The 19,568-nt window shown below is 37.2% G+C and overlaps 1 protein-coding gene across 2 annotated transcripts; it reads right to left on the bottom strand.

Moving 5' to 3' along the window:
* Positions 1-1,217: 1,217 nt before the first annotated feature.
* Positions 1,218-17,757, bottom strand: LOC124877172 (sodium-coupled neutral amino acid transporter 3-like). 2 transcript variants are annotated; one of them, XM_047380229.1, is made up of 16 exons: positions 17,522-17,757; positions 11,602-11,711; positions 11,436-11,520; positions 11,245-11,360; positions 9,908-9,981; positions 8,523-8,615; positions 7,919-8,000; positions 7,726-7,808; positions 7,502-7,560; positions 7,275-7,409; positions 7,024-7,103; positions 6,842-6,942; positions 5,592-5,716; positions 3,689-3,833; positions 2,444-2,547; positions 1,218-2,341 (listed from the first exon to the last, which is right to left on the bottom strand). In XM_047380229.1, exons 2-16 carry the CDS (start codon positions 11,640-11,642, stop codon positions 2,237-2,239), a joined length of 1,428 nt encoding a protein of 475 aa, XP_047236185.1. In that variant the 5' UTR covers positions 11,643-11,711; positions 17,522-17,757; the 3' UTR covers positions 1,218-2,236. The 2 variants fall into 2 exon arrangements, with proteins under 2 accessions (XP_047236185.1, XP_047236191.1); XM_047380235.1 differs by lacking the exon at positions 17,522-17,757 and adding an exon at positions 14,568-14,723.
* Between the last annotated feature and the right edge of the window lie 1,811 nt (positions 17,758-19,568).

Below are 19,568 nucleotides of genomic sequence, written 5' to 3'. Positions count from 1 at the left end.
TGCATCACTGACTAAAACTGGGAGCTGGTTCCACAGGAGAGGAGCCTGATAATTAAAGGATCTGCCTTCCATTCTACATCCAGAGACTCTAGGAGCCACCAGTAAACCTGCAGTCTGAGAACCAAGTGCTCTGTTAGGAACATATGGACCAATCAGATCTGTGATGTATGATGGAGCTTGATTGTTAACGGCTTTATATGTGAGAAGGAGAATTTCAGTGCACCAGTCCCTTCAGCAGCAAAATATCTATTCACAACAAGATGCTGCCACTCTCATTCGTTACAGTTGGCAGTGTTCTCAGGCTTGCAAGCTTCCCCATTTTTGTTCCAAATACAACAATGTTCATTGTGGCTGAACACTTTTAGTTTTGTTTCATTCGATCATAGAACATGTCTGCAAAAATAAAGGTCTTTGTCCCTGGTAGCTTTTGCAAACTGTAATCAGTCATTTTTAGGTTGCTTTTGGAGTAATAGCTTCTTCCTATTTTAGTGGCCTTTCAGCACATACAAGACTTATTTTACTGTAAATAGTGACATTTTTTCAGCTTTAGCCATTAAATTCACATGCTTTATTTCTGGGATTGATTAATGGCTGATTTCACACTAAAGGACACCAAAACACATTCATCTTTGGGACCTAGAACACATCTTCTTACCAATGGTATAATAATTGGACATTCCCCTGGTGTTTACAGTAATTTATAATGTTTATAATAATTAACTTAAAAATAAAAATGTTTAAAGAGATGAATGTGGCCCTTTCAAGCATCTTCAAGCGACTTGTGGAGGTTCATAACTCTCTTCCTAATATGTTGCTTAATTCTGTTTGATTTTTCTATGATGTCACACTAGGAATTTGGTTGTCTCAAAATGCACCTAGAGGTGTGCCTCCATTTAATTCAGTTTTGTGAATGACCCAATCACAAGCTCCAGAAAGCTATTACATCATCATCTGACTTTCCTAAGTTGATATGTTGCACAGTAATCTTAATGTGTGCAAACATCTGATTTTGAAGACAGTAATAGAAAATAATCTAAATAGATCCTGTCTCTAATTATTCTGGAATTTAGCAAGTAGAAATAATCCTAACTGGCCTAAAAACGAAATGATTTGTCTGGTTTTGTGCTAGGCAGCAAAAAAAGTGTTATGTCTTTTCAAATCTTATATGCAAATATCTGGTTTCAACTCTAGATTAAAAAAGCAATAGAAGACTTGCGTGTAGAAACAAAACATATTTTATTGCAATATGTCAGTAAACCAGTTGGACAGTGAACAGGTTGTTCAACAAAGGTAACAGATGTTTTGGTCCAAATTCACAGAAAAACCTTTATTTTACCTTGTTGATGGGTAGCATACTGAAACTAATGACACATGCTTTATAACACTGGATGTTTTGAGGCTCTACTTTAACACACGTAATGTGATAAATTAAAATGGGATAAGTTCTCTGTCAGTGTAACTGAATAAATATACTCTTTGGTTTGCAGCTAAACTAATATAAAAACATTGCTTTTCTTGTGCAAAATTCCTTTCTGTATTTTGGCTCATGTGATTGCCAGCAAACTGTCTGAACAGCAGCAAAATCCTGCCTATTGCATTGGATTTTTTGGTCACCTCAGACTCTGCCGGAAAGATAGCATTCTTTTACATCAGTCACAATAGGAGACAAAAAATAATATCGCATTAGTTGAACTTCACTTCATAGAAAGTTATTTCCTTACCAAATATAACAATCTCTGTGTGAATAAATTCTTTTTTTTTTTTTGTAGGACAAATATATGGTAATTCAAGCAAAACTATTCTGTTTTGTTTGATGAAACTGCAAAACATAAATGTAATTTAAAATATTAGGGAAGTATACTGGAGGGATGTTAGGTGTGACGGAATTATTCCATGGAACACTGAAATGGGATTTCCATTTTAGTCATGCTGTTCTCATTCATCCTTTTGCCACCATCTTCACCCTTGCTTTGAGCTGTGGCAGGCCGGACTCAGTCAGAACACGTTTCATGACATCCTGGGTTCCCTCCTCCGCAACAGGACATGTTTCTGTCCTATCAAACGGCAAAACATTTTCCTGATTTCGACGTAGACGAAGGTTCTTCATATGCTTTTCCTCCGTTGAAAATCTCCAGACTTTGGACAGGATCTCAGCTGAGCGGGATAATTACTAGGAGAATTTTGTTTGACATTCTGTTTGTAGTACCTTTGTTCAGTCATAGCATCCAGTGCCCAGCTAGTGCCCACCTATACTTTGGGACTGTTTGGTACTCCAGTTGATGAATATAAATGACAGGCTCATGATCATGAAGATGAATCCTAATGCTGCAAAGCATATGGCCTGCAAGAGTTGTAGAAAGAAAACAATGTGTTCATCAACTAGGCCTAAAAAACATAAGCAAACATAAAACACAATGAAAGTGTGGTTTCACTAAACCTGTACCTGAATCTTAGGTCTTGACTTCAAAGGCTCCTGGTCTTCAGGTACAATCCGGATGTAGAAGATTGCAGGAAGGATGAAAATAAGACTGGGGGCTGATGTGGCTCCTGCACAAGACCGTGGACAAAGAACAAGCCTGTTTATTGTAAACTGTTAACTTGGCTTTAGAACATGTGTTCCTCCTACAGGGATCTAGAAAAGCACTGATTGAACCTACTGGTGCAATGCCATAAATTATTAAATCATTTAAAATTAACTTATATCAGTAATCTAAGTCATGAAGGGGAACTCTATAGATTCAGTAAAGCAGGAATGATATGTTTTAAGCATTTATTTCTGTTCATTTTGATTTATAGATTCTCTATTGGGTTTAGGTTCCGACCAGTTTGCTGCTCTATCAAGCACTGTTATACCATGCTGATTAAACCAGGTGCTGGTATATTTGGCAATGTGGGCAGGTGCCAAGTCCTGCCAGAAATTTCAAATAGCATCTTCATAAATTTTGTTAGCAGAAGCAAGCATAAAAATAAATGCTCTAGAATTTCCTGGTAGACCGTTATACTCACCATGGACTTGATAAAACACAGTGGAACAACAGCAGCAGATGACATGGCTCACTAAATCATCACTAACTGCAGAAACATTACACTGGAGTTCAAGCAACTTGGAGTTTATGCTTCTTCCTTCAGACTTTGGAACCTTGATTTACAAAGCTGTCAAGGCGTTTTTTTCTCCATAGTCCAAGTAAGAGGCTTTTGACATTGTCTCTGGTTAAGAGGTGGCCTGACACAAGGACTGCAACAGTTGTAGCTGACTCCATTCACAGTCCATAAGATGTGAAACTATTGAATAGGTTTGTTTCACAATCCTGTCAAGGCTGCGGTTATCAACTGTTTCATGTACCGTATACCTTTTCCTACAGCACACTTTTTCTGTCCACTCAACTTTCCATTATTATACTTACATATTACCCTCTGAATGGCCAGCTTCTTTAGCAAAGACCATTGTAACCATTACACATCTCTTTATTAGAAGTTTTTTAAAATATATTTTATATTTGATGTCTATAACTCTGAGTTTCATGAATTCATATAAGTCTTACATTTTTTTATTCAAATTACAAAAATAAATGTACTTTTCAATATTCTAGTTTAATGAGATGCACACGTTTAGAGACTGCTCACTGGAACTAAAACTGTAGGATCTACAGTGAGGCTCCCAATTGTTTTCCCTGCAGTGCAAACATACCGATGATGCCAAAGATGTCCTTGATGGAAGGTACACATATAACAAGCAAGTTGACCACGAAGATGAGACAGAATGCAATGATGATGTGTCTGGCCCAGTGGAAAGGCTTATCAGGGAAGAAAATCTGGAGCACTGCTCTTCGAATCTGCAAATATAACAGAGAGAAAACAAAATCAGTTGTCACACAAATACTGAGCATCAAGACTGATAAGTAAAACAACGCAACACATCTTTTCTTAGCCATCAGCATCCTCCCAGTTTGTTGATATTTTAGAAACGTGATTTATTTTTTGTTTTCTTATGTTCTGTAGTGAGATGCTTAACTTGGGTGTTTTATGCAATGAAAACATTTAGAGGCATCTTTCTGGTCTCTTGGAAAAGCAAGAATAAGCAGTTTCCAAAACACATCAACTTGGCTTAAGGCTAGTTTAGCTTAGTTTGGTACACAAACTTAAGCACTAGTTTCAGCCATTGGCTCGACCACTACAAGTTTGTTTTAAATTTTTGTTACATAAAGCACAGACGCATAATGTTTAGTGAGACTTAAATCTGCTGGTAGATAGATTTTGTAAGCTAAACTAAACTAAACTAAGCTAAGCTAAGATTCACAAATTTACATTGAGATTATCTGATGACTTCAAACTCATTGATCTTCTTTTACTTGAAAAATTAACAAGAAAAAAGAGTCAAATTATAATTAAAATTTGTGCTTATTTAGCGTCAAGCTGAACTACTGTAGGTTTTCTTTTTTTTTACTCCTTTTAACAAGATGAAACCATCCTTTGGTGCAACTGAGTCAGTTTCATTATCTTGATAGCATAAAGTCAAGATTGTAGGTTAAGCGTCCACTAAGCCTAAAAAAAAGTAAGAGTTTGTACAATTAGTGGAATGTGCTTTGTTCCAAATAGGAACGAACACAAAGTAGTTTGTCTAACCTAGATTCAAAATTTTGCAACTTTAATTTCCAGGTCTCAGATTACAGGGGTCTCAACCTTCTTGTAATGCCATAAATTGCAATTAAAAAACACTGGCCCCTTGCTATTTTCATACTTGCATGTTTCATTTCAACAAATAGAAATATTAGACCTAATAGATCACTTAAACAGAACCTGTCAGACAACATGAAGCAGGCTGAAAAAGCAACACATTCAAAATAAATTCAAGAACAGATAAGAAACAAAGTCATTGGCATCTATGAGTCAAAAGGAAATGGGGACCACCTGACCTAATAAAATTGATCAAAGAGTGCATTAATGACTCATCCAGGAAGTCACAAAATAATCTTGAACAACATCTAAAGCACTGCAGGCCTCACTTGCCTCAGTTAAGATTACTAGTCATGTTTCAACAGAGACAAAGAAGATCGGCAAAAGTTGCATACATAGGAAAGTTTCAAGGCAAAAACAATTGCTGACCAAAACAAAATCCCAAAGACCTGTCCCACATTCGTCAAAACCACATTATGATGATCCCCAAAACTTTTGGGAAAATATTCTGTGTACAGATGAGTCCAACATTTAGCTGTTGTAAAAAACTGATTGCAAGTTAAGCAATGGCACAGCAGCTTATTAGATATAGGGGACAATTGCTTGTTCATATAGGATCTGATCTGTTTCAACAGCTAATTGCCCTTAATACATGAACGAATTAGACTACACTTTGTATTTACTCTTTGTCTGATTTTTTTGATTATCTGAACCATTTCAGTGTAACAAAAAAGCTAAATCCAAATATTGAAGTGTCCTTGGGCAAGAAACTGAATCCCAAGTTGTTTACAGATCCTGTGCACCGGTGTATAAATGTGTAAGCATCTGTAAATATGAATGGTTAAATGTGACTTGTAGTAGCAAGACCTGTAACAGTTATCCTTGTTACATATCAGTATTTTTACAGTATTTCTTACCGGGAACAGAACCACAGGGACAGTTAGTGTGACAGCCACCAGTACAGCCAGACGCACGCAGAGAATCAAGACATCCAGGGGGTCCACACGACTGTAGGTATGCAGCAGCTCTGCCTCTACACCAGCTACCCAGAGACAAGGCAAATAGTTTAAATATCTAAATTCCATTTCCAGACATTTTGTGATAATTCCACACTTATCCAGAACGTTAAAAATTTTCAGTCAGTGTTTTTATTTAATGTTATTATCTTAATGTATCAGCACAAACATTTCCTGTATATTTAAAGTGAAAAATACTTTTTAGTCACTAAAGAGAAATTACATACTTTCAGTACTTTTTATGGTATGGATTAGGTATCAAGGTATATCAAAGTTTCAAAAGGTTACGGTTTCAAAACCCCTAAAACTGCACGTCAGCCAGTTTCTAGTGTTTTAAGTTCTTTTAATGAGATGTTGGGGAAAGTACCCGGAGAGACAGAAGTTTTCTCCGGCTGACTTTCGTCCACCTGTTGCTGCACACTGCCAGTCCCACTGCCAGGCCCACTGGAAAAAAATTACCAAAGGATCGCCATTTATCGCTGTTATGAACTTAACCCTGTTTTAAAACTATTGTTGGCAAGCTACCCTGTAAAGCAGCCGATTGAAGGTTAGCTACCTGAGCCAATAGCTAACATCTAATTGTTAGACTCACTGTGAAACTCTGGGGTCAGAAAGGTGAAAAGCAAGTTTACGTGAAAAGTAAAAATGCATTTACAATTTTTATTTTTATTTTACTCAAGACAAAATCCAAACAACAATAAATAAATGCTGCAGAGATCATTATCAAAACTACAATTATTAGAGATGTATCAATTAATAGGCCAGAGATCAAAATCAACCAATTTTCCATTCAATGGCTTTCAATGGTGACTTCCTTCTTCATAAAACGCATCAAACAATTTTGGCCAATCAAACTAATAGAATGTATACATAGCATAACTATCAGGTCAGATCACAGAGAAAACTAGAAACCAGGTTCAGCATAGAAAAGCCTGATTGGTGTATCTTTAGTATTAGTCAATGTTATTAATTATTTTTGCAGCAGTAGGAATAATTACTCATTTTCTGCTTTAAATCAAAGCAATTCGATCTTTTTTTATGTAAATACCTTGATACCATAAACCCATGGTATTTTTTGGCTCAGGGCTATCATAATATGTTAAGACCACAGCAAAAAGCCTTTTGACTCTCAGCTGCAAAGACCATCTTACCATAAAAGGTGAGGTAACCGAAAATAGCAGTCAGCAGGTACATGACAAACATGGCCAGGATGGAGACGTTGGCAACAGCCTGCATGCGCTTTATGTTGGCACTGAAGAGAAGCCAAGCAAGAAGAAACCCATTAGTATGTATTAGATGAGTAACAGAGACTGAATATGATGTCCTGACTTACTTTCTTAACTCTGTGTAGATCGGCAGCACCTCTGGGTGGCAGACAAAAGCGAAGGCTATGATTGGAATAGTGTATGCTGCCTAAAAGCCAAAACAAAGACAAAATCTGATCATAAGCTTGCAGCATTTCCTACAACACGCCTTGCTTCTGTTGACTTTAAACACTCTGGTATATGAGCTGAACAAACCAGGACATGAAATACACACTGCAATAAACGAGATTAGGCACAATCAATGTGCTGTTTTTCTGACCTCTGAGTTGATGGTAAACAGTTTGGCCTCACAGGTTAAATCCGTTCCATTAAAGTCTGGGAATTCTTTATAAGCAGATGTTGTGTTATTACTGGAATCAAGCAAGCAGGGGAGGTTGAATTTCTTGTAGATAACCTGGAAAGATGCGTCCATAGATTTATTCTAAGACAAACATTAGACAGGGGAGCAGCTGTTCATCTTGTTTGGCTTTAATTTTTTTGACTCACTGAAAAGAGAAAAAACACCATGCAGGAGAGAGAGAAGCCACTTGTATAGCCAAGGTACCCTGCCATGAAAAGAAAAACATGATCATTTATGACCGCAGAAGGCTATTCCCACCTTTTTCAGTTTCAGACATGAAAACATACACAACAAAAATGTCTAGTGAAGAAATGAGGTGAGTATGAGGAGTAATAAATCAGAAAGACGACGAACAGATAGACTAACATACCGAGCCTTTTCATGAGTGCAAGGGGAAGAATGATGATGCCACTAACAATGATAATCAAGTAGTTTCCGTTCAAGAACCACTCTCTGAGAGACGGCCACACAGACAGATGAGAAAATTAGAACGCAACCAATAAAGGAAAAATTAACTGAAATTGTTATGAGTAAACTGAGAAAAAGCCTGAATAAATACTCACCCTGTGTTATCATGTTTAGCAAGGAAGGCTTGGATAACCAGAGGGAGTTCCGACTTTACAATGTAGAGATAACTGGACATTGCTACAAACACATGAAAACCAGCTTATATTAACGGCATGATGACAATCCTTATGTTTTCTATTAAATTTGTTTATTTAGAATATAGACAGTCATATTTAATAAATTAGAATATGCACTCCGATGAGGCCCGTTTGTCACAATCAAAATACCTTTTTAGCAGATATTAAACATACTTTTCATTAGGCCCACATTTCTTTATTAAAATGTTTTTCTTATGGGTCTTATATAACATTCTAATGTTAAATGTCGTGTTTCCATTAGCTGTAAAAAGAAAATCATCATAATTAACAGAAACAAGGAATAGAAAATATCAGTCTGTCTATAATTAATCTATATAATGTGTTTTACTCCATGAACTGAGCTACTGAAACCTATGAACTTTTCAATAATATTAAATTTTTTTTGAAATGACTGTATATTGACATAGCAACAGCATAAATGCGGCTTTAAAATGTCAAATAAATTAAAACCATACTTAAAGACATAGTTCATGAACAGATGAATTAAGAGTGGCTACAATACCTCCAATGTTGTGCACAGTGATGATGATAGCAGCCAGTATTTTTCCTGGGGAGCCAAAAGCGCGATTCCCTAGCTGCTCATACACACGGATACCTGAAAAGAAAATCATGGTATTAAATATTATGTTGGCAGATAGGGACTAATTTGTTGTCACCCCTGGTAAAGATGTGTAAAAAGCTTAAAAGTATCTTTTATTGCAGTAGAATAATCTTAAACTAATTTTAATTTCAACTGTTAAGTTTTTCAGTAGGGAAAAAAAGTCATATATTTGTTATTAATAGGATCATCAGAGGCACAATGATAGGGCATATATTTTGTATCAATATCCTTCTGTAACAATAAATGATGGTGGTAGAGGCCACCAGATGTTTATTTCAAATGTTTTGGTATTCTGAAGAGTTGCCAGTTGGACAGAGGTACTTTTCTACATATCGATCATTTGTGTGGCCAAAAAGCTCAATCTTAGTCTCACTTGACCAAAGCACATTTTTAAAGTCCCAGTACAGTATATCCTACTCTTACTGTTAATGTTTGAGATAGTTGGATGGAAAAGTATTTTTTCCTGTCATCTCTCCTAACGCATCAGGTCGTCATGCCATGTTGACCCCAAGATGCAACCCTATGCTTCAGTTCTCTAACAGAGGGCTTTGGAGATTTTCTTTGGCAATGCTTATCATCCTGCTCACTGTGCATGGTAGCAAGATAAATAGCGGTATTTGTTTTGCCTTTAATTATTGCTTGGACTGTAGATACAGGGCGAGTATCTATTTTCTTGTAGCCGTTCCATGACTTACTTAATAATAATAATATAGATTTTATTGATCTCACAATGTGTTGATCTCACATTGTGCGGCGCCCGGGGGGCATTCAGGGGCTAATGGTCTTGCTCAGGGACCCAAAATGGGATTCGAACCAGGGTACTTGTGGCCTCTCCGGGACGCAAATGCCCTGCTCTGTAACCGCTAGGCCACCACTCCCTTAATGGCTAATTTCCTTGCCTCTCCCATTTTGAAGAGCAGCAAAATGGGCCTCTAGATCACACCACAAGTCTTCCCCAGGGAATCAACGTCATGATTTACTAAATGAAAGTTCCTACACGTGCTGATCAATTTAAATAAGTAAAGTATGGATTATGATACCCACAATTGTGCCATTAGGAATTTTGTGTAAAAATAATTTCTTGTTGTGAAATTTTTTTCCCCCACTGAATAAATGTACTCAAATTGAAGGTTGGATTTTTCTAAAATGTTAAGCGTTCAATCATACTAATTTTAAGGACTTTAAAAATCTTTACCAGGAATGCCAATAAATTAGTTAATGTTTGTATATGGTAAGGTAGGAGTAGACTAGTGGTAAAGTTATGTAAGTTTAATTAAGCACCTCACCTACAACTCCAGCACTTTTTAGCAGGAGATGAATTGAATATGCAGACAGAAGAGCGATGCACGTTAACAGGATTCTGAAGGACACAAAAAACACATCTGTTGGCACTCAGTCATTAAAGTTATGTGAAAAAACCTTTTTGGAGTAAATATTTTGTATATGTACTGCCATTATTATTTCTCCATTCTACTCAAACAAGACAATTTAGCTTAGAGAAGGAGACAGAGTGGCTTAACTGCCTGCCTCCAACTCCCACACCGCCACATGGTACAGGTCTGCTTGGAGAGGGCGCGTCTTGGATCTGATCATAGGAGTCTATATTTAACCACTCAAAGCTGATTTAGAAAAGACTGTGGGCGTATGAGCTCTAATGTAGGTTCTGACAGATCAGAGTTTGGGCAGTAGTAATGCTGTTCATGGTGTAACATTGTTTACATTGGGTTTAATCTGTTAGGATCATAGTGTTAAATTAAATCTCGGTCAAATATTAGCAACATTAGCTGCTAGTTATGTAGCAGCTAGTGCTGCTTATTAAATGATTTACTTTTTAAAGGTTTTTAATGTATTCATTCTATGATGTTGATAATTATTATTATTATTAATAGTGGTAGTGGTAACAGCAGTAGTAGTAGTAGTACTACTACTACTACTACTACTAATAATAATAATAAAAATAATAGGATTGTTAGCAACAACAGTAGTTTTTATTTACCTATTTATAGTTAGAACTTGTTATTATTCCTAATTTGTGATGTTGAGGACACAGGTTATTATAATTATAATGTTTGAGCGAAAAAGATGTACATATGTTTATAAAATTAACCTATGGTTAAAGAATAAAACTAAACAACAATAAACAAACATCTTGGACAAACACAGTTACAAAGACACATTATGTCTTGTCTTCCTCATTAATTGTATTTGGTTTTCTACAAATCTAGAGTGGAATCTGATTCAGATTGTAGCCTCAATTAAATTCCAATAATGATTATTTGTAAAATATTACAGAAATTGGCGCTAAATTGCTAGCAATGCTGAGATAAAAGATGCAGACAACTGAAATTTAGAGGAAAAGATAAAAATGTGCCAACAGCAAACAATAACAGAAAATGTTTTCAAATAAGCAGAATTTACTTCCTTTTGCAAAGCTCTGCGTGTCAAGTCTACAACATAATTCCCAAACTCATTTTTGGAGAGAGCAATCTGGGATTCACCAAAACTAAAATAAATATCACATGCAGCAGAAAAAATATAATACTCTGTAGCTTGCATGAAATCTGTGCAGTGAGCAGATACACGTACCAACTAATGTAAAACATATGTTGGTTTGTTTACTCACATAAACAGAATGATTCCTGTGTTGGACATTGCATAAGCGAGTCCCAGGATTCCACTGCCCATGATAGCGTTACTGAGGTTAAAGATGGACATGCCGAATGAAGTCTTTCCCTCGAACTGAAACAAGAGGACATGAAAATATGTTTCTTTCTTCATGATTATAAAAAAACAAGGGAAAAAAATATAACTTACATCTGTGAAGTGAACTTCTTTCTTTGCATCAGTTTTATGAGGGAGAAACTCTGAGTGTTCTTCCATGGCTTCAACTGCATCAAACCTACATTGAAGGAGTGATCCAAACTGTTAATTTTGGGACATGATTAACTTGGTTGTCATTCTTGATCATGTGGTGTCTCACCCATCATCTCTGCTGTGACCATTCATCTTCTGAAGCTCCATTTTATTTAACTTGCTGAGGTTGATCTGGTTTTGGTTGAATGGAAGACTTGTCTTTGAAACTTGAAATGGCTGGAAGTACAGAAACAATCGCCCCATTAATAAGACATTCACTACAAGCCCCTGTAAAAATAAAATAGTTTATTCACGGAGGAGGTTTGAGCTGGATTGGTTAACACATTTAAACGGAGAAGGCACTGACTAACCCAAATTATCTTTTTAAACCTTACAGTTACATATGAATACATCACCTTCTCTGTTATTTGTTCTAACATGCTAAGGTTGAGACAAGTTTTTCGAATGAATCTTCCAGGAACCAGAAAGGACGGTTATCTGCCTGACAGAATGCTAATGTACCAGTAGCACACTTTGAAAGGTTGTATAAATACCAGTGGCTGCCTGAGGCTAATTCTTCTTTCGTATATACATGAGAAGAAAAACCACAGGCTCCCTATCAAACACAGAACAAAAATAAAATAAAAATTCTGATTCAGAAAGGTCAACATTTTTTTATTTTAAAACAAACGCACACGGCAGCCCTGCTCAGGCAAACTAGCAGATGTAAGCTGCAACCATGGCGGATCTGGAGGAAAAGATTGTTTTTAAAGTCGAAGCACAGACACTACTATATTCTCCTTGAGGTAAAAGGCAAGAACGTATATGTGGAGTAAATTTTAAAAGTTTGGTGTAAGTACTTGTCTATGTAGTTCCATTTTATGGAAATGGCTTGTGAAACCTTAGAAAAAAATCTAAATTCTTAACGCAATAGTTATTTTCCCCGTTAACTAGTTACTTTTATTGTGGAGTAACTCAGTTACAAACTGAGTTACTTTTTGGGAGAAATAACTAGTAACTATAACTAGATACGTTTTTAAAGTATCATGCCCAGCACTGGGTACAACAAAGAAATCAGATGCCTGACAGAGGTGTTTGGTGTTCATTCACAGTCCCTTACATCCCTTTTTCGTATTTCCCATTTGGTCAAGTTGCAACTGCAAACTAAAATAAATTCTAATGGGATTTTATGTTGTGTAAGCAACATAAAGTAGTGCAGACTGTCATATTTTTCAAAAATAAAGGTCTGAGAAGGGTTTATGTTCAGCCCCACTGAGACTGAAGATTTTTGTACAATCTTCTTTGCAAAATAGTTCAAGCTCAATCAGGTTGGATGGAAAGCATGTACATAAATTCCCCACTATTTGCAAAAGATTATTAGAGGTATTTTATGCTGAACTTTGACAGTGTCATTCTAACACATTAATATTCTTTTGATGTAAAACACTGTATTGTAGCTTTGGCTGTATGGTTAGGGTCGTTGTCCTGCTAGGAGTTAAATACCCACCCTAGTCTGAAGTCTTTCATAGTTTCTAACAGGTTTTCTTTAAGGATTGCTGCTTTTAGCTCCTTCGATTTACCTTTTAACTTTGAAAACATCTCCACAGCATGATGTTCTCACCACCAAGTTACATTATAGTTGCCACCATTCCATCAAGGCCACATCTGTGAAGGGCACAACAATAGTCACCCTGTAAACAAGGGCCTGACCTGTGGATTACCATGGGCTTCTTGGGTGCTTCTGATTAATTCTCTCTTGCCTTGTTTGTTAGATAAGACAACAGTGTCTTGGTAGGTTTTGGAAGCTTTACAAATATGCACTAATCTGTGTTGGTCTGTCACATAAAATCCCTTTAAAATACATTGAAGTTTGTAGTTGTAATGTGACAAAATATGGAAAAGAATGAACAGAATGAATACCTTTGGACCCACTGCTTCCAGGAAACACAAAATGTCAATGCAAAAAGTCAAAATTTTTAAGAGTTCTGCTTTCTTATTTAGAAATGTTTAAAACAGAACGAGGCACTTCTGTTTGGCATTCATTTAAAGCTCAGTAAAGCAACTTGTGCAGCTTTAAGTAACAAATGTTGTGCGAGGACTTTGTTGCCCTTAGCTCCTGTGGGACGCACAAGGCTGGAATGGACACCTTTGGGAATGCCTGTGGCTCCTTCCTCTGACCCACTAGGGTCATGGGATACTTCCATGTTGTTCCTGGGTCAAAGTTGCCTCTGGATTTTCACATCTGACCTCCAAAGGGCACTCACTACACTTGGCCAGTCGTTGAGAATTTTACACAAAACCAGAATTGTGAGCAGGTCTGTCAGCGTACAATGAACTATACAACCTGGCACCTGATTGCAGTGAGTTACAGAGACGAACAAAGAGTTCCAGTGTAAATTAGTGCTGTATAGTCTAAATACAGAGTAGCCCTTATCCCGCAGACCAGCCTGAGGTCAGGTTTGGTTGGAGTTACTTTCTTCGGCTGCAACTTTCCCAGGGCGCACAGCCAGTTCATGCAACCACCAAAGCATAGCATATGTCAGGAACAGTTAGTAACTAAACAAGTCTTTTGCTGCATATTTACCCTTTAAGAAGGCATATTTTGCTCTGAGTAAACGTCACATTCACATTCACACTGAGCGAAGGGGGGTGGGTAGTTTAACAAACTAGACAAACCTGGTTAACAAGGAACTTGATCTATGTGATTCGTTTTTTGGTTGGGGGGAGGTTTTACACAGGAAAGGAAAATACATAATGTGGACAACAGGCAATGAAATGAAAAGGGCAGCCCTGTTTTTTTTCATTGGTTCATACCTAACTCATTCCAAATGCCCATTAAAAAAAAAAACTTCATTGTGTTCTCATTATAAACACATTACAATACGATATTAAATAGCTAAGGTAAACTCTTTTCAGAAAAAACATTGTAAGTTAAACACAGTAGATCATCCTTAGTATTTGGCTGAGTGTACCACATGGCTTTTGTCTGATGCAAGACTCACACACTATTGACAGTTTGCCCTTCCCTTCGCTTCCTCATCATCTACAACCAGGACTTCTTAATGGGAAACACACATTTTAGCAGCAACTTACCCCGGAGATAGTTTTCTTTCATGAATAAATAAATCCTGGTGAGAGTTTGCCTTGGTTTTCCAGAATCTGCCAATGTTTATATATAGCGGGGTTCCAGGGAGTCTCTCCTAAGCTCCTTGGTAGTGAAGAGTGTGAGGGAGATTAGAGGCTGAGAAGGAGCTAGAGCAGGAAATGGGAACACCCATGTTTAACCCTTTGTTAAACCATTCACAGGTGGCGTTAGAGCTGCACGTACACTGCTGGGATCCTCTTACCTGGGGTGAGCACTGAAATGGCTCAAACACTGCTATCTGTGTGAAGGTAATGAATTACCTCCTGTGTTCAGAGAGAGTCAGAACTTAATGGTGATCACAGAAGCCCATCATTTACAACTTATTCTGGTAAAGACAGTAGTAAAGCCCTGAAACAAACGGTTGTCGTGAAGACTTGACCGTACATCTTCTTGCTTCAGTTCTCTAAAAGTAAGAGTTTGAGATTTTTTAAACCTCCTTTATCACACTGTGTGTGATAGTGAGATACACTTCAGTTTGTCACAGTTACAGTTGTTTTAAACCTTTTAATTAGAGCGTTGTCTTCAGATTTAAGTAGATGATTATTTCTTTACTTGAGTGGCATGTTCTTTTGTCGTTCCCATTTGAAAGAGTGGCTAAGAGAAATGTGCTTCTGTGTCAAATCATATTTGTACCCCAGCTAAACATGAAGTCATGGATTACTAAATGAAAGTTCCTAAACACTTCCATCAACTCAAAAAGTAAAGCATATAATAAAAAAAAAGGTTTAAATACATTTATGTCATAGGAATCGTTTGGGGAGTCTATGATTGTAGCATTGCTGGTTTTATTAGGAACATTTCTTTCTTTTATAAAAAGATATACATTTTCCCATTGTACTGCGTCTTGCACGTATTAATTCCCAATAACCTTTTCACATTTTGTCTTGGTACAACCACAAACTTCAGTGTATTCTATTTGGATTTTGTGTGATAAACCAACACAGTTGTGCATAGTTGTAAAGTGGAAGGAAAGGGATGATTTTCAAAATGTTATGCAAAGAAAAAAACAACTGAAAAGTGCATTTATATTTAGCCCCTCTGCTATGAGGACCCTAAATAAAATCCAGCGCAACTAACTGCCTTCAGGAGCCACTAATTTTGGTCTACCTGAACATCTCATGGAGCCCTGTGGGACCCATCATTCAAAAAAGAAAAAAAAAGGTTAGGACATTTCTATGCCTGCCAAGATCTTGTTTTCCATCTAAACTGAAAGCCCAGGAAAGGAGAGCAATAATTATAGAAACAGCAGAGGTGTGGTGCACATTTGTATGTAGCCCCATTGAGTAATTATTTTCCAGAACCACGGTTTGTTTAGCAGCTACAGCTCCAGGCCTTTTGGGATGTGACAGACGTTTTGAACCAAGCTCCTCATCAAAATAGCTCAAACTCAGTCAGATTGGAATGGGATAGTATGTGAATATCAGTTTACATGCCATGCCACAGATTTTCCACTGGTTTTAGGTCTGGACTATGACTGGGCCATCCAAACACATGAATATGCTGTGATCTAAACCAGTCCATTGTCCATTCGGCTGTATGTTTAGGGTTCTTGACCTGCTGGAAGGTGAAGCTCCACTCTAGTCTTAAGTCTTTTGAAATGTTTAACAGGTTTTCTTCCAGGATTGTCATCCATCTTCCAATCAACTCTGACCCGCTTCCCTGTCCCTGCAGAAGGAAAGTATTCACACAGCATGATGCTGCTGCCATCATGTTTCACAGCGGAGATGTGTAATGTTAATTTTCTGTGTTTACACACCAAATTTTGCAAAACAATTATGGCCATCTTAATGTTGCTTTACCTAAAAAAAGTATATAGTCTACTTGTTGTAGAGTGACAAAAATATGAAAATGCTCACTGGGTGTGAATACTTTTGCAAGCAAATGTAAATATTTACTATCTAAGCAAAACGTAGGAGAGCAATGAATGTCATCCAGTGTGGCTTGTTTGCATTCTGCTCATTGCCATGGCGATGGTAATTAGCTTAGCAGATCAGTGCTTTTTCAGGATGGCTCACATGTGACTGAGGAACTACAGGCGCTGTCCTCAAAACAACGCAACCTACACTGACATGTAACAACGGAAGTGACACACAAAAACCAATCACTCAAGTGTTACCACAGTTCTGGTTAAAGAATTATTTTTCCCCTCAGTGACATAAAACATGTTCATATATAGACAGTATGTGAGACTAAAATACAAATTATATTATAAACGTGGATATTGTGAAAACACGCAGAGCGCACCATTCAGCTGTGCTTTGAATTAAAAACACTACCACCGACCTCTCAGACACAACATTTCAGTTGGCTGATAAAGTTAAACTTAACAGAGATATAAGCTTTAACAGCACACCCAGACACCCTTTCTTTCTTTATCTCGACGTGACACAAAACTCTTGCTGGGAAAGATGTCATTCAGTTATAGATTGTATCTAGGGCTAGCTTGCTCAGCTGGAGGGTTCTTATTTCATTTATATAAGGCAGAGTCCTAAAGACAACATATATTTCCCTTCATTTGTTCGGGGTTTGTTGTTTATTGATACATCAGTGTAGGAGCCCATACAAATGGTGCAAGTGTGGACATTTAAAGAAAGATCACATGTGATTAAAAGGCTCAAAAACAAACAAACAAAAAAAAACGTTTTTACAGCTGATCAACTGTAAAATCATACATCAGAAACAATGTAATTTTTGATTCAGAAGCCATCATGACCACTTTACTTATTTTAAAATTCCACTGTTGTGCTGACCATTTTACCGGTAAATTCAATGACTAAGTAGAGGATACAAATATTTCCTGAACAAGAGGGGTAAAAACTTTTTTCCCTTTAATTCCATGACTAAATTCAGGTACATTTTTTGCCACACCATCTCGCCACGTATATAAATCTGAAACACTTACAGAGGAAATGTTGGAACACGTGGAGCACTGTGGAGGGCCTCTACTGCTGACCACCTCTCAGATAACAGATTGACGCCTTCAGTCCAGACAGATGTGAAAGAGAGAGGGGAAACGCTGAAATTTGTTGGCTGATTTATGCCCTAACTATTATTTCCAGAGTATTAAATGTACAGCAAAGAATAAGCAGCTGAGAAAGAAGGGAAAAAATGGAGGACGGAAAGTGGCATTGACTACGCGCGTAAAGAAGTTCCTCCCACTTCTCTTTCTTTTTTTTTCATCTCCCACATCAGCTCACACATGGTGCTGTTACTTTACTGTATAGCACCATCCCACTTCTGAATATAAGAACATTTATTCTACTTATTTGCAGCAACATAGTTCATTATTGTTGAAACTGTTCTCTTAAGCAAAATGAGGTAAAGACTTTGGGTGTAAAACTGCATTTTCACTTCAATACTGACCTCATTGGCCAACGTTACATTGGCCTATTTTATTACTGTGCTCATGCAGATCTTAGTGCTATTGAAATTACTTTCAATTTCACTTCAAACCTTTAGTTGTTTTTGACCTACAGACATCGCCATGTAGTGGGTAAAAATAAGTTTAACATGTAAAGTTATCAACTTTAGTCCCAGATTTAGAAATTTTGAATTTGTTAGAAAACGTCTGAAGTTTTAGATATCACCTCTAATGGAAGACAAAGTAACCTATAAATCTTCATACCATAAACAGGACACTATCAGAAAAAGTAGCCGTGGTACCCCTGCTTAAGCAACCTCTTGTTTATTGCTGCACAATAATTCAGTCCAGGTGTGACTAGTCTATTTATAGCAGTTTCCATGCCTTTTTCAATCTAAGGCTGGCTTGATGACAAAAACCTAAGCAGTTGTGTTTTTTGAAGTTTTAATTCATCCCAAATTGTATTTTAATGGATCTGTAATCAAAGCAGAGTAATAACAGTTCAGGGTTGAGTCTGAAAATTTCACATTTTGAACAAGACATGATGAAATGCAGTCCAGATTTGGCCGGGGGGTGCAAACCAACATTACAAAATCTGAAACACTTTTACAAACCTAAAGACAAATTAACATTTCAGAAAACAATCTAACAAGATGCGAAACATTTTTAGAAGTTCTGAAACAAATTTACATTTCAGAAAACAATTTAACAAGATGCAAAACACTTTTACAAGTTCTGAAACAAATTTACATTTCAGAAAACAAATTAACAAGATGCAAAACACTTCTAAAAGTTCTGAAACAAATTTACATTTGACAAAATCAACCGGAAAGGGAATATACCAACGCCGAGGATGACCCGGAAGTCAGCCTCAGGGGCTGCATCCTTCGAAGGACCTACGTGGGCTGGGTCCTTCGTCGACCGCTAAAACCAGCGCCATAGAAAGAGAAAGGGTCCTTCTATGGCGCTGGCTAAAACCACGGAGGCCGGAAGTGAGCAGCTGCGGATTGGGATGGTCTAGCCTTTACCAGCTGTTCCCGCCCACACCTCAGCGTAACAGCTGTCGCCTAGCAACCGTAGCCGTATCCGAGGAGAAAAAAGCAGTTAAAGCAGAATGGAACCGAACTTCTGGTAGTTTTATTTTTGAGGAACTTTAGCAGTTTTATCGTCGTCGCAGACATCTCCTTTATCTCCGGCTGAGAGACAATCATGTTCAGGTAAAAAAGATGTTTGATTTAACTTATAGCTTCTAGCCAATAAACAACTAGATAGCAACTTTCTGGCTAATGTATGTCGACATATTATATATATATATATATAAACAACAACTTTAATTTTTAAGATAGATGGGAATTATAAAGTATTTGATCCCCTCTGGCTGTTCTTAGATAATTATATAATAATGCAGTGTTTTTGGTGTATTAGTATCTACTTGCTTTGATCACTTAAAATATCCAGAAGCATGCCTTAAAAAAATAATGTGTTTTTCCATCTCCATTCTTCCCTTTTCTAGACCAGACCCCTTTACTGCAGGATCAACCTGAGTGTCCCAGTCCTGATCGCTTCTTCAACCAGGAGGACACCCGGC

This window comes from Girardinichthys multiradiatus, chromosome 1 (assembly GCF_021462225.1).
Source record: "Girardinichthys multiradiatus isolate DD_20200921_A chromosome 1, DD_fGirMul_XY1, whole genome shotgun sequence".
Lineage (NCBI taxonomy): Eukaryota > Metazoa > Chordata > Actinopteri > Cyprinodontiformes > Goodeidae > Girardinichthys > Girardinichthys multiradiatus.
This window is presented reverse-complemented; position numbering and strand designations above follow the sequence as displayed.

What these genes read in the sequence shown, in the direction of transcription:
- LOC124877172 (XM_047380229.1), bottom strand. Translation starts at nt 11,642, where the DNA reads ATGGAGCTTCAGAAGATGAATGGTCACAGCAGAGATGATGG. An exon ending in ATCTACACAGAGTTAAGAAA is followed by an intron (nt 6,943 to 7,023) that starts GTAAGTCAGGAC and finishes GCTTCTCTTCAG; the next exon opens with TGCCAACATAAAGCGCATGC. An exon ending in TCCCTGTGGTTCTGTTCCCG is followed by an intron (nt 3,834 to 5,591) that starts GTAAGAAATACT and finishes TTATATTTGCAG; the next exon opens with ATTCGAAGAGCAGTGCTCCA.